Raw genomic sequence first — 13,703 nt, forward strand, 5'->3', positions numbered from 1 at the left:
TGGAGTTCTCCAGATGGGTGGGGAAACTGAGGCAGAGTCTTTGTTGTTTTTACCTAGGTAGGTCTCTCTTGTGCTTTGTCTAGGAGTATATAATACTTTCACAAACTGCAAGAGAAGTGGTGGATTCTCCATCTCTTGATATCTTCAGATCAAGACTAGATGCCTTGCTGGAAAAAATGCTTCAACCAGACAAGCTATTGGGTTCAATACAAGGGTAACTGGGTGAAATTTAAATAGCCTGTGATACATAGACGATGTTGTAATGGTCCCTTCTGGCCTTAAACTCTACAAATTTATGAAAAGTGTGTATAGTTTAAAAATTCCTTTGCAACGCCTGTCACAAAGTCCTTGAAGGGTTAAACTGGAATTCCCACAAGGGTGGAGCTCCAGAGAGGGCATGCTTACATATATAACACCATCCTATAACTTTAAAATTAAAAAAATATCCCACATTTAATCAAGAATTAGCAATAGCTAAATTGTATTGTTAATTACGGTTTTTAAAACAAAACTTTTTCTCAGTCAGGACTTTCCACAGAAGTACAAAGTGCTGGTTTCTGCTGGATGAAAGATCTTTGCCTAAGCAGGTTTTTCTACTTACACTAAGTTCCCAGATACTTTCCCAGGTTGCAAGAGCTCTGGCCTTTTGTGTCTGTCCAGTGATGGATGCCAAGATGGCTTCTTCTCTCCTCTTGTAACTTCCCAAACTTGCAATTTTTAAATCAAGGTTGGCTGTTTTTCTAAAAGCTCTGCTCTAGGAGTTATTTTGGGGAAGTTCAATAGCCTGTGTTATACAGAAGGTTCCAACAGATGGTCACAGTGGTCCCTTCTGTCCTGGGAATCTATGAATTCTTCCCGAGAGAGCCTTCTCAACGGGGCATAGAGTTCTGTTGTATGGAATGTACGGGTTAATCAAAGGTGTTATGACCCTGTCACTGTCGAACATTCAACAGTGCTAAACAAGGTTCAGGGCTTGGTATACAGAAACCTCTGTCTGCTTAGTGCCATGGCAAACATTATTAAAAATCATTTTAGCCTTTTATTAAAGTTGCAGGAAAAAAAGGAAAACCAGTTAAAGCATTTGAAATGTAAGGTATTAAATAAGGCTCATTTAAACCCTTTGTTCCCTTTCCCTTTCACTGGGGACAGTTTTTAGAAGGAAACTGCCCCCTCCACACCCCCATTTGACAGTCTTTTAGATAGTATTAAAGACGGTAATTACTGTCCTTTTTGTGGAAAAAATAAGTTAGTTGAGATGGGCTGGAGCTGTTATTACAGTCCAATCACATTTCCTAGAAGACAAAACAAGACAAACACAAGAGGGGAGAGAAAAAAACCAGCAAAGAGAGAAAATGCAACTACTGTTTCTGGTGTTGACTCTCACTTGCAACCTCACTACTGGAAAAATACAGGCCTGGCATTTAGTCTTATTAGCCACTCGGAGACCTGGCAAATTCATACCAGCACCAGGTTATTTAGGGCATTGCTTTTAGCTATCTGTTTTAGTCCGAGGCTTCCTCGGAGGTCTGGAGAGGGAGGCCGATGGTCCTTCTGAGGCTCCAACCACCGAGCGAGCCCCCACCGGGGGCTGTGTCGGGGGCCACAGTGTCCACTGGTATAATTGGGCCGGCCACAGGACCCGGTGCCACTGCACCTGCTGTGGCACTGGTGGAACTGGCTGTTCAGCCTGGCTGGCCTGGCCCATAAATGGACGGATATGAAGGGAGGCCAGGCTGACATACGACCTGCTGTTGTCCCGGGGAAGCGGCGCCGGGAGCGATGCTGACATGGAGGATCGGTACCATTGGTAACAGCTGCTCCGCGATCAGCTCCGGCAGTGGGCCCGTGACAGTGAGAGGCCGATCGGTGCCCGGGGATGCCGTCGACATTCATGCCGTGACTGGCTGCGATAGCTCCTCTGAGATGAGGACTTTTGGCGTCGTCTGCCTCAGTCTCGTCGGTGTTCGCTCCTTGAAGTGGAGTGGTGCCGAAAGTCTTGGTCAGACAGAACCCAACTAGACAGCCTGGTGGGCATTGAGGACAATCCACGTGGACTTTGCTCTGAACGGTCGCTGGGTGGCGAATGGCGTCGGGAACGTTCCCTCGACCAAGACCGGTACTGAGCTGGGGGTGACTGCGGAGATCCCAGTGGCGGCTTGCCTCTGGAGCGCGGGACTGACATCGGTGGTGCTCCTGATACCAGCATGGACATAACATCCTGGGCCGCCTGCAGGGCCTCTGGTGTGGAGGGTATCTGGACAGGCCTGCTCCGAATGGGCCGGGCTACTCTGCTCGACTTGAGTCGGAGGCCTAGAGGTCGGTGGGGATCGAGGACTGCTCGACATGAGTCTAGCCTCTGTCCCAGGTTTACTCCTGTGCCGCAGTGAAGAAGGCCTCTTCCTAGCCTTCTTGGCATGCCCTGTGATCATGCCACGGGGAGCAGTACTGACTAGTTGATGGCGCCAAAGGATCGCTGTGCACTGACACTGCAGTGGCTGGTGCCGACTCGGAGCGGTGCGCCGGAGCCGGGGTCAGGATCGACTCCATCAGAATAGCCTAGAGCCTAATGTCCCTTTCTCGCTTGGTTTGAGGCTTAAACAACTTGCAAATCTTGCAGTGATTGCAGAGGTGGGTTTCCCCCAAACAGCGTAGGCAGTCACTCAGTGGCATAGATCACCTACAAGTGTCGCACGACTTAAAACCCAAGGCAAGGGGCATGCCCCGGCCCGGGCGCTCTAACTAAAACTAACTACAGGCACCATACACTGAACGAACAAGCAGTTTTGGAGACGAGCCACAGCAAAGCTGGAGCAGAGCAGTTCCGAAGCGCCTTCACTGGCAGCAAGAAGGAACTGAAGGTGCGGGGAGCGCTCAGTGCCCCTTATACTGCGCCATGGAGGTGCCACTCCAGGGGTTGCTGGGGCGCTCCCCTATGGGTACTGCTAGGGGGAAAACTTCCAGCACCAGTGCACGCGGTGAGCACGCACACCTATTGTGGAATACACATAAACAATCACTCGAAGCAGCTGCTAATGTTGAGACAATATTTAAAAAGGGTAAATGGGATGACCCAGGTAATTATACACCTGTCTGTCTGACATCAATCTCAGACAAGATAATGGAGCCGCTCATACCAGACTCGATTAATAAAGAATTAAAGGAAGGTAATAAAATTAATGCCAATCAACATGGGTTTATGGAAAATAGATCCCAAACTGATTTTTTTTTAAATGAGATTACAAGTTTGGTTGATAAAGATAACAGTGTTGATATAACAGACTTCTGTAAGGTATTTGACTCAGTATAGCATGACAATTTGATTAAAAAATTAGAATGATATACAATTAACATGGCACACATTAAGTGGATTACAAGCTGGCTAACAGATAGATCTCAAAATGTAATTGTAAGCAGGGAGTCATCGAATGAGTGTGCTTCCAGAGGGGTTCTTCAAGGATCGGTTCTTGACCCTATGTTATTTAACATTTTTACCAATGACTTGGAAGAAAACATAAAAAAGGCTAATGCAGTCCTTGGATACATAAACTGGGGAATCTTGAGTCGGAAGGTTTTTACCTCTTTCCTTGACACTGGGGCAACCACTTCTGGAATACTGTGTCCAGAGTTCAAGAAGGATGTTGATATATTGGAAAGGGTTCAGAAAAAAGCCACAAGAATGATTAAAAGTTTAGAAAATATACCTTATAGTGATAGACTCATGGAGTTAAATCTTGAGTTTACAAAGAGAAGGTTAAGGAGTTACTTGATTACAGTCTGTAAGTACATAAATGGGGAATGAATATTTGATAATGAGATCTTCAGTCTAGCAGACAAAGGTATAACAAGATCCAATGGCTGGAAGTTGACGCTAGACAATTCAGACTGTAAATAAGGTATACATTGTTAACAGTGAGGGTAATCAATCAGTGGAACGGTTTACCAAGGGTCATGGTAGATTCTCCATCCCTTGCAATTTTTAAACCAGGGTTGGATGTTTTTCTAAAAGATGTGCTCTAAAAATTAGTTTGGGAAAATTCTATGGCCTGTGTTATACAGGAGGTCATATTAGATGGTCACAGTGGTCCCTTCTGGCCTTGGAATCTATAATCTGTGAATGACAAAGATGATTTGGGGAAGCGGCCAATGGCTCCACTACTATACAGATCCACAGATCTAAATCCCACATGTAAGGGGGGTCATGCAGCCTTGGTTACTACTATAGCCCACCATAGCTGATGGACAGCTGCTCTGCATGGTCACCTAATTGGAGGGTGAGGAGAGAGAACACCTTCAGATTCCTTGAGCAAAGCCAAGTTACTTAGCAGCACTTGCCAATTTATATAAACTGGCTCTACATAGTTTTCAAGTTTACTTTCAAATCCCTAAAAATGTGTACATCTTGTGGGATTTCACTATGGGATACTGCACTGCATCCTCTCTTTTCAAGGGTGTGCTCATTTTCTGAGCAAATAACCACCAACTGCAGAATACATTGTTCCCTTCATTACCAACCACAAGAGATGCTTCTGTAATATCACCCTTTGGAGGAAGCATCTACATTACTTTAAATTCCCTCCCTTCTTCCCCCAAATCCCAACCTTGATTCAGTAAAGATCCTGTGACACTTAATGGAAAAAAACACATTGTATTTGATTTACAATTAACAGGATTTACAAATAATGACAAAAGAAACATATTAGCAATGACAATATGATGGATGCCTTTGTTGATCAGGGAGTAGCAGGCACAGTGTTTTTGATGCAGCATTCTTATGTACCTCAGTCCTAAAAAAATGGAAAATAACTTATGTCCCAGCCATGCTGAGTAATGTCTATAAATGGATGCAAAAAAGTCTGTTTTTATTTTTTTAAAGAACTGGATTGGGATGGGAAAGTGACCCTGTGATGAGACCTTTGACTTTTAGAAAATTAGGGGAAGGCCATTCAATTCACAAGTTTGAGGATATTTTCAAAAAGGATAAAAATCAACAAAAGTTAAACTCACTGTAGGACAGAAAACGGGGAAGAGAGAGATGGCAGCAGAAACTGCAGCATCTTGCCAAGAATCAGCAGAGTTCAAGTGCTCATCAGGCAAAAAAGCAATAATGAAAGGGAATTCGTGCACATGGCAGAACTACATTAAAATGCTACTTGAACTGCCAAAAAACTGAGACAAGAATGAAACAAAGTTCTCGGATGTGCAATACAGCAATTGAAGAAAACGTACCTAGCTTTTCAAATTGTATAGAACTTATATTGTAAATACACCTTTTGACAAGTATTTTTAATTTTCACTGCTATTGGTTATGATGTATATTCGATCAAATGCAGCATTCCAAGGCTTGATTGAGTGGTATTTAGCTATATGGGTATAAGATTTTTCTAGTATCATTACTAGTATTTTACATCACAAGTACAATAAAAAACAAGTGGTAGTTTTTCTAGACAGTTCCAAGATTCAAATAAAAAGAACCAGAACCATTCTGATACAAGATATTATACATAACAATCATGTTAAACAGCACACTCTTGGCAAGCAACTAATTACAGGCATTCTGCTGGTCATGTTTTTCACAAAAAAAGTCATTCAATAGCACATAAATATTTTTTCTGATCTGCTTCTCTTTACAAAACCCTTCCTCAGATTCACAGAATTAATACAAGTAAGGCACATTAGCATATATTGTAAAACTCACAATAAAAATAAAAGGTTGTAAAGTTTTAAGGGATAATTTCCTTTGCAGTGATTTCTGAATCAAATTGAAAGTTATCATCAGAACCATTCCACAGGGGTGACAGAACTGTATTACTCCCATCACAATGAAGTGTGGTGGGTATGATAACACGCATTACCATGGCCAGGAGTAGCTAATTTACTGAGAAATAATGTATGGTACCAAAGCCCATCCCAAGATCTTAAAGAAAAATCATAGCAGACATGTCATTTACTATGTTCATCGTGAGCATAATATAGCCAGTGATTTCCAGAGCTATTCGGAAATTCATTTCCAGTTATCAACATAAGAGGGGATATTGCATCTGTTTCTTCAAATATGCTACCATTTTTCCAAGTACAAATATTGCTTAAAATATAAAGGATGCTATAGTATTGAATTTACTTGCATAATGATTCTAAAATGCTGATGTTTCAGATTGTACTATTTGATTAAATGAACTATAATTCTCCCCCCAAGGATGCTTTTCCCCACAGATGATTCATTTACACACAACACAGATTTTAATTAGAAGCATAATTTACAGTAAAAATTCTTTACATTACAGCTCTGCTATCAAAAACATGAAATCTTTCATTTAAAGTTGTAATTATACATTAAAAAATAGAACACTATTTCCTTAACAGGAAGAATGAATTTAAACATCTTCAGATCAGATTTCTTTATTGTGGCTTTTTAATCAAAGGTCAGTCACTTTATTCTCTAATGCAGCTGCTATCTGCTGTAAACGGAAGGCAAGCTGCATTTTTTGTGCAGCTGGGTCCTCTTCAAGTGCATTTATGATCTGGAAGAAACAGAAACAGAATGCTCAGAACGAGTCAGTCGGCATCTAGGTTGCTACACCAAGTATTTAACCCTACTTTGGTTTTCAGAGTGTATCCATGTAATAAATGATTTTCCTTCATTGTGCCCCTCTGCTCCATTCTTCCAGTGAAGATTCTGTCTCCAGCCCTTTATCTATATAGGTTTTTATAATATCTCCCATCACTGTGGTATCGGAGTGACTTTAGAAAGTAAAAGTGTAGATTTTTAATATACTACCTATAAACAATGGAGCATTTGTTTAATAATGATTATTTATTCCAATAACAACTTTTACTTCTGTGCACCTTTCATCCTAGGCTTGCAAAGTCCTTTACAAATATTAATCAATCTCCACCCCCGAGAGTTGTGCACTGTACTCCAGCTATTACTGACTGCAGGATGGCTCATGGTGGCCGCAGCCAGCCAGCATAGATTAGAGAAACTCCAAGGCTGTTCTGAATTAAAAAAAGAACCACTAGAAAACTGGTCACAAAGTCAGGGAGTTGTAGGTAGCTCTTTTATGGCTTTTTCTGGATACAGCTGAGAATCTTGTTCAATGTCTTATAGTCTAAATAGCATGGAGATGGCCAAAGAGTGGTATCCTACAACGTGGTATTCTACGACATGGCCTAGGATATGCAGAATACATGCCTAAGAACAATCCAAAGAGACTAATTATAAAAGCTTGAGATGGAAGAGGCAAATAGGTCATTTAATCTAATTCGACTTGCTGTGAAAGGGCTGTTCCCAAAATACATTTCCTAGGGCTTTTAATGTCAAATGTAAAATGTCCCAAACAATGCCATTTCCACCACATTCCTTTGGAAACTACCTCACAATCTAATAGTTTAGGAGGGGTAATATAGTACATATAGTAAAAATGTTTCTTTTAAAAAAATTACCTTCTGAACACAAGTTATAAGTTGTAAACAAACAAAAACAAAAAGGACTTTACTTATGTTTAAATGCCAATTTATTAGAAGTGCAAGAACTTTAAAAATCCAGATCCTTGTCACTATTTAAGCTTTTTATTTACATTTTGTCCTTCTTTCAACTTAGATAATGAAAAATCATTGAAGTCAGTATCACTCTTGTTAATTGTTTCTCTTTCAGGGGCTTACTGTTCCCTTGCAAGGTTTAGGTTCCAAACACTGCAGGAGACTTGTCTAAAAACCAATTGTTTTTTAAACATCTTAAACATTTTGTTTTAATGTAGAAACATTTCTGAGACTTAGATTTTATAAACACTTATTACAAAATTTAAATTCAGCCAAATTTAAGTGGACATCTTTCCTTTAAATTAATCTCTTTCCATCTAGTTTTAGCTCCTTTGCCCTGGCTAAATCTCCTTGGTGAATTTTTTAACTAACAAAAAAAGCACTCTTCATATACTTATGGACAATTAAAATGTACCCACTTAGTCAATGTCACACACCACACAGATCAACACAGTGCACTGCATAGGGGAATGGTAGTTTCAGCGTAGAGGATGAGGGCAGCTACAAAATACTGCAATTTATGCAATTTAAATTTTTCACAGAAATTAAATTTGCTTTGTTTAATGCAAATGTGCTGTGGGCAGGTTGTCAGCATGGCTCTCTGGTAGAATACCCATGGTACTATACAAGTGCTACTACTGTGCAGTTCTCCCCAAAAGGAAATTCTCAGATCTGCTGTTCTACAGCAAAAATGTTTAACATGTTTAGCATTTTTGCTGGCCTTCAATTGAGGGACTAATCTTCAGCTGCAGCCCATGCATGAGTGGAGATTGCAATTTAGGAGTGGAGATACAGGGGCAAGAAAAATGTTGCTTTAAGCTTCTTTTATACTTCTTAATCCTGGGCTTTCTGTATACCAGGCCAGTCAATTGGTGTAACATCAAAGGCTGCTCTAAATTACAATGGTTACCAGTGACGGGGCATTGCCGTGAGCTGGGCCATCTTATCCTTGACCATTCTACATACACCAGTCACACCCCTGGGGCTGGCACAGGAACTGCTAAGCTGGTTCTATACCACTGGGGGATCCCTGTATACTGAATTAACCCTCCCATGTTTGGCTATGCCAACTTTAAAGTTGTTTTAGGCTGGTGGTGCTGTGTAAAGCAGCCACAGTGCAGCTGAGGATGAGGCCTGTTGCCTTTAATGCGAAGCGTTAGTAAAACCCCAAACTGCACTTTGGTGTGGGGCAAATGGACTAGAGAAATCACATGTGCCAAGTTCCTTTCAGATTCAGCATCTGTTCTTATTGGCTTTGATTTAATTCCAAGACTTTCTAGAGACATTCATCGCCATGGAAACCCTTGAATGGAAGTTTCTTTCTCCTTTTTTGTTCTCAGAGTAAAACTTAGAGACCCGTGGGCCATCTACATCCTAGTGTGTTTTTTTCTCCTCAATAAGGCTTCTAGGATCCAAGACAAATGTTGGATAGAATCCAAGAGTTGGCTTTTGAATCAGCCCATAGTCAAGAACTATTCTATCCAAGTTTACCTTGGTCAGGCACTTTGTTTGCGATGACAAAACAGAGATTGTAGCATGCATGTAAGTTGCAAGTAGAATTTAACTAATAAAAAAGGCACTCTTCCATCTTTACAGGCAAAACAAGTTTAATGGACCATTCCTAATATAAAGTACTGGGGTTTGACACTCAGTGTATCTTCCACAATTGCTCTTTTCTTGTTGGCATTGTTAGGTTGCAAGTAGGATGGGAAGAGCACTGAAGGGTAAATGATACTGTTAGTTAAAAATACATCATTGGGGAAAAAAAAAGTATTTGATAATCAAAAAGTTCATTTACAACAATGCACTTTTGACCACTGAAACGGCCATGTCATGAGTGCAACTGTAAAGAGAAGTTGTGGGTTCATTGTTTAGCACTGCCCTTACCTGATTATCTCAGAGTATGTCTACACTGCAATTAAAAACCTGCGCTTGGCAGACAAGCTGATTCGGGCTTAGGCTAAGAGGCTGTTTAATTGCAGTGTAGACATTCAGGCTTGGGCTGGCGCCCGGGCTCTAGGACCCCAGAGTTCAGGCTGCAGTCCAAGCCTGAATGTCTACACCGCTGGCACGGACCAACTGCAAGTATCTAGCTGCAGGGTAGACACACCCTGAGGATTCTCAAATCAATTATTTGGCTTACACTGATTTGTAGCCATTACAACTAGTCTCTCCTAGCATATTAAATATTTATATTATTCAAATAAGGAACTTACCTCATCGTAGTATTTGTTAGTATACTGGTAGAGCTGGTGTAGAGCCACAAGTGTATTTAAGGAATCTGTGTGCGCCTAGTAATTTAAAATAAAAAAATGTCAAAATACAGTCTTGGCTATTTAACAATCATAACCAAACACATACATAAATACCAGGTACAGTATAATTCTTTTTGCAGACTCAAGCTTTGGATCTTAAAACATTAGATAGGTGACTGGATGGGGTTGGAAGAGGGAGGGAGGATTAGACATCTTGTTTGATGATTTTCAGCATTCACGTGTCAAGATTTTCCTGCTGCAGCCTTTCCAGCCAGCACGCAACTCTCCCAAATAAAGGAGGTGGAAAAGTATTTTGAGTTACAGTATTAGTCAAACAACAGATTTAGGATCAGACACATCTGCTAACTATACGGGCACGCATTGGTGAAACACAGTTAAAATCTGCATAGGGTTCAAGGTACTTCAGATTGGTTCTGTCAGTGCCACATGCATATGAAATCCTTTTCTTTCAAGCTTTTTAACCGTTTGAAACAATTCACACAAAGCTATAGCAAAGGTGAAAGCCATCAAGGCTTGGAGCACATGTACATTTAAAAGAATCATTCAAATTATAAAGGTGGTAGGAGGGCTTCTAAATCATCATTAAGGCTAAGATTTTGTCACGGGTTTTTTTTTATTGAAGTCAGGGACAGACTGCGGGCAATAAACAATAAATCATGGAAGCCCAGAGCCCCGCTGGCCCGGGCTGAAGACACAGAGGTCACCTAAAGTCATGGAATCCGTGACCTCTGTGACAGACTCGTAGCCTTATTCATCATATAGGGAGAATTTTACACTATGTCTTTTCTTAAAAATATAAAACCTTTAACTCCTTTAAAGGACAGGTCATAACCTAAAGAAACTCTATCACCTAAACACATTGGGCTTGATTCTCCATTGTCATTGTACCCCACTATAGTCAGATACACCTGTGCAAAGGAAATGCAGAGAAATGCTGCTACCAGTGTAAATGACTACCCAAGGTACAGAAAAAGGGAGAACCATACCAGTTCTTTCTTGATTTTATACTAGTGTTCCTTATAAAGTATTTCTAGGTCTAGTCAAAACCTTTTGAATTTTGCTGTCATTCCAATTTGGAACAAAACAAAACAAAAAATTCAAAATTCCCCACAGAACAAAAATTCTGCAAAAATTTTGTTTTGGGCCAATCTAAATAATTTGTGCACCACTCTCCGCTTTGGCCGGGGCCAGAGTTGGGGCTGTGCGCCCCCTGCGTCTTTGGCCAGGGCCGGAGCAGTGTGCCCATCCCCCTGTCGATCCCCTGCAGCTTCGGCTGGAGCCAGAGCCAGAGCCACTGCTGTGTGTCCCTGCCCCGTGGATTTAGAAGGGTCTGGAGCCGGGCTGTGCCCCCCTCTGGCAATAGGGCTGGGGCTGTGAGTCCCCTCCATGGGGATCCAGGTGTCCTTCTCCCCCTCCCCCCCCTTTCACCACCCCCTTATTGTTTTTAGTAAAAATCACAGACAGGTCAGGACTCCCGTGAATTTTGTTCATTGCCCATGACCTGTCCGTGACTTTTACTAACATTAACCACGACAAAATCGTAACCTTAGCAACAGATTACTCCACATCAACGTAACAAAAATTAGTAACATAAGCCTCTCTTGCCTTGCAAGAAATCCCTACACATACACATGCCAGTTCATTTCTGGGATCTTTCAATTTTGCTGTGGCATTGCACCGTGAACTCACAATCACTGTGTTAGCCATCAATCTCTCCAACACTATAAACAAAACCAATCCGTAGGAAGTGCAGAATGAAAAACTATTCAACAGCACTGACGTTTTCCCACAATAAGTATGAAAAACCAAACACTCCTCTGGGTCAGTTAAAATGTGTTTGAGACAGTTACCACTCTTGATAGTCTTATCATATTCTTATAAATCAACATTTCAAAAGCCACATGAAGCACAATATATTATGTCTAACCAAGAGTGTTTCAGAGAGGTGTGGCATTATTCATCAGATGTTAGTGGACACTGTGAACCCATGCAGAGAAGACAATGAAAACTAGTATTTTCAGGACGAGAATGCTTGTTTCACACTTACCCTGGAAATCTCTGCTAAATGAGTATTCATGTCCTGGTCGCTCACTTGCACCATCTGACGAATACCTTTGTAGTAACTGCAATGAATTAACATAAACTTTCAACTGGGCACAATGGGGAAGTAGAGGGAGGCAGGGGACCCAGGCCCACACTGGAGCTGGAAATTTGCTCTGTTGCTCCTCCATCATGATGAAGTGCTATAACCCTGTGCACTCGTTGGCCCCCGCACCTTCACAGTCCTTCCAGTGCCCATGGTCACCAGGCACCCCCATCCCCCGGTGAGAAGTGGAGCAGGGGGCACTGGGAACCCCCAGTCCTCAGGAGGGTAAGGGGATTGGATCCAGATTTTGGTGTTTGCTGGGGAAGCGAAGACACAGAAGGAAGATGGGGTGTGGGGCTCCAAGACCTATCTCACCCTGGTGGGGATGGTGCTCTACAGCCTGACTGCCTCTCTAGGTAAGAGCTAAGGGTTAGATTTGGGGCAGAGACAATGTGGAGGGAAGAGCATGGGGCTGGATGTGGGGAAGAAGGAGGGGAGTGTGTGTACACCTAGGTGCAGGGAAAGTGAGGGTCTGGGTATAGCAGCTGTGGGGGCTGGGAGCAAGGGAGAGAGCTTGGGTGCAGGGCAGAAGAGGGAGAGCTCTGGGTCCCCTCCTTAGGAAGATTCTGATTGCTCCCCGGCTTTCACTTAACATGAACTGCATTAGCAGTTTAATGGTTAGACTATATTTTGATTTTGCGATTATTTTAAACAGCTTTCCAAATAATAATATAGTAGTAATTCTACCACAACAGACCAATGGTCCATTTAGCTATTCTGTCTCCCCATAGTCGTTTGTGCCTAACATATTAGAGGATGGTGCACATCACAAAACGCGTGGTCCCATACTGTGCAATGCCCTGCTATAGGAAGAAACTTCTGGCATCTGGTAGTTCTCTTATGCCTTGAAACTTTTGAAGACCTAGGCTTAAACTCTTTAGCATGGCGAATGCGACTCTTAATGCTATTTTTATTCATAGAGATCTCACCTTTTTGAAACTAAGTAAACTTATTACCTAAGATCAGAAAATAAAAGGGAGGAAGATATATTTTTGTTGAAAATGATTTTAGGGTTTAACCCTAGCCAGTTGTGGAAATCTGAACAATTAGACAGATTGTGTAGGCAAAATGGGAGCCCTGGGGAAATTACACATTTTGGCTGTCTCTTTTTCAGGTAATTTAAAATTAAGTGCTGCCAATAACTTATAAACACATACATAAGATCATAATCAGGTTTCATTTCAACATTTATCACCTAGCTAAGGGGATAAATACCATGATTCTAACTTTTTCAAGTGTATTTTATTTATCTATTTTCAATGTTTGAAATTTAGGCCTTTTCCCTCCAACGTTAATATTTTCAGGGGTTATACTGCTGCTATGCTTGTACACAGAAGCTTAAACCAAGTGACCAAGAATAAACACAAAAAACTTCTCTATATACTTACTCTTCCACCATTTTCTTATAGTTAGAGATCTCTTTTGCATAAAGTAATTTGTTACTTGGAGAATCCTGGAAAATATATAACAGGCACATTTTGATTATCTAGGAAGACTCTGTCCTCCAGTTTAGTGTTAATGTACATAATTAAGGCTATGTTTTAATCACGGGTATTTTTAGTAAAAGTCACCGACAGGTCACAGGCAGTAAACCTGTCCGTGACTTATTAAAAATACCGGTGAATAAAACTTGGGGGGCGGAGGGCTGCCCAGGGGCCCTGCGGGTGCTGGGGAAGGATGGCCTGGCTGCTTGGGGCGGGGGGGAGAGGAGGGCAGCGGCGCATGGCCTGGGATCCCTTCTGGTG

At 41.7% G+C, this 13,703-nt stretch overlaps 1 protein-coding gene across 8 annotated transcripts in view; it reads right to left on the reverse strand.

Annotated features, from left to right (window-relative positions):
• Nucleotides 1-4,629: 4,629 nt before the first annotated feature.
• The window catches only part of PLXNB2 (plexin B2), a 334,154-nt gene continuing 325,080 nt past the window's right edge, over nucleotides 4,630-13,703 (reverse strand). For all 8 annotated transcript variants that reach the window (XM_065555277.1, XM_042844152.2, XM_065555271.1 and 5 more), the window contains 4 exons: nucleotides 13,347-13,411; nucleotides 11,860-11,935; nucleotides 9,753-9,827; nucleotides 4,630-6,518 (listed from right to left, as the gene is read on the reverse strand). In XM_065555277.1, coding sequence (XP_065411349.1) covers nucleotides 6,414-6,518; nucleotides 9,753-9,827; nucleotides 11,860-11,935; nucleotides 13,347-13,411 — 321 coding nt within the window. In that variant the 3' untranslated portion in view covers nucleotides 4,630-6,413. The remainder of the gene's footprint in view (nucleotides 6,519-9,752; nucleotides 9,828-11,859; nucleotides 11,936-13,346; nucleotides 13,412-13,703) is intronic.

The sequence above is a fragment of the Chrysemys picta genome, chromosome 1 (genome assembly GCF_011386835.1).
Source record: "Chrysemys picta bellii isolate R12L10 chromosome 1, ASM1138683v2, whole genome shotgun sequence".
Lineage (NCBI taxonomy): Eukaryota > Metazoa > Chordata > Testudines > Emydidae > Chrysemys > Chrysemys picta.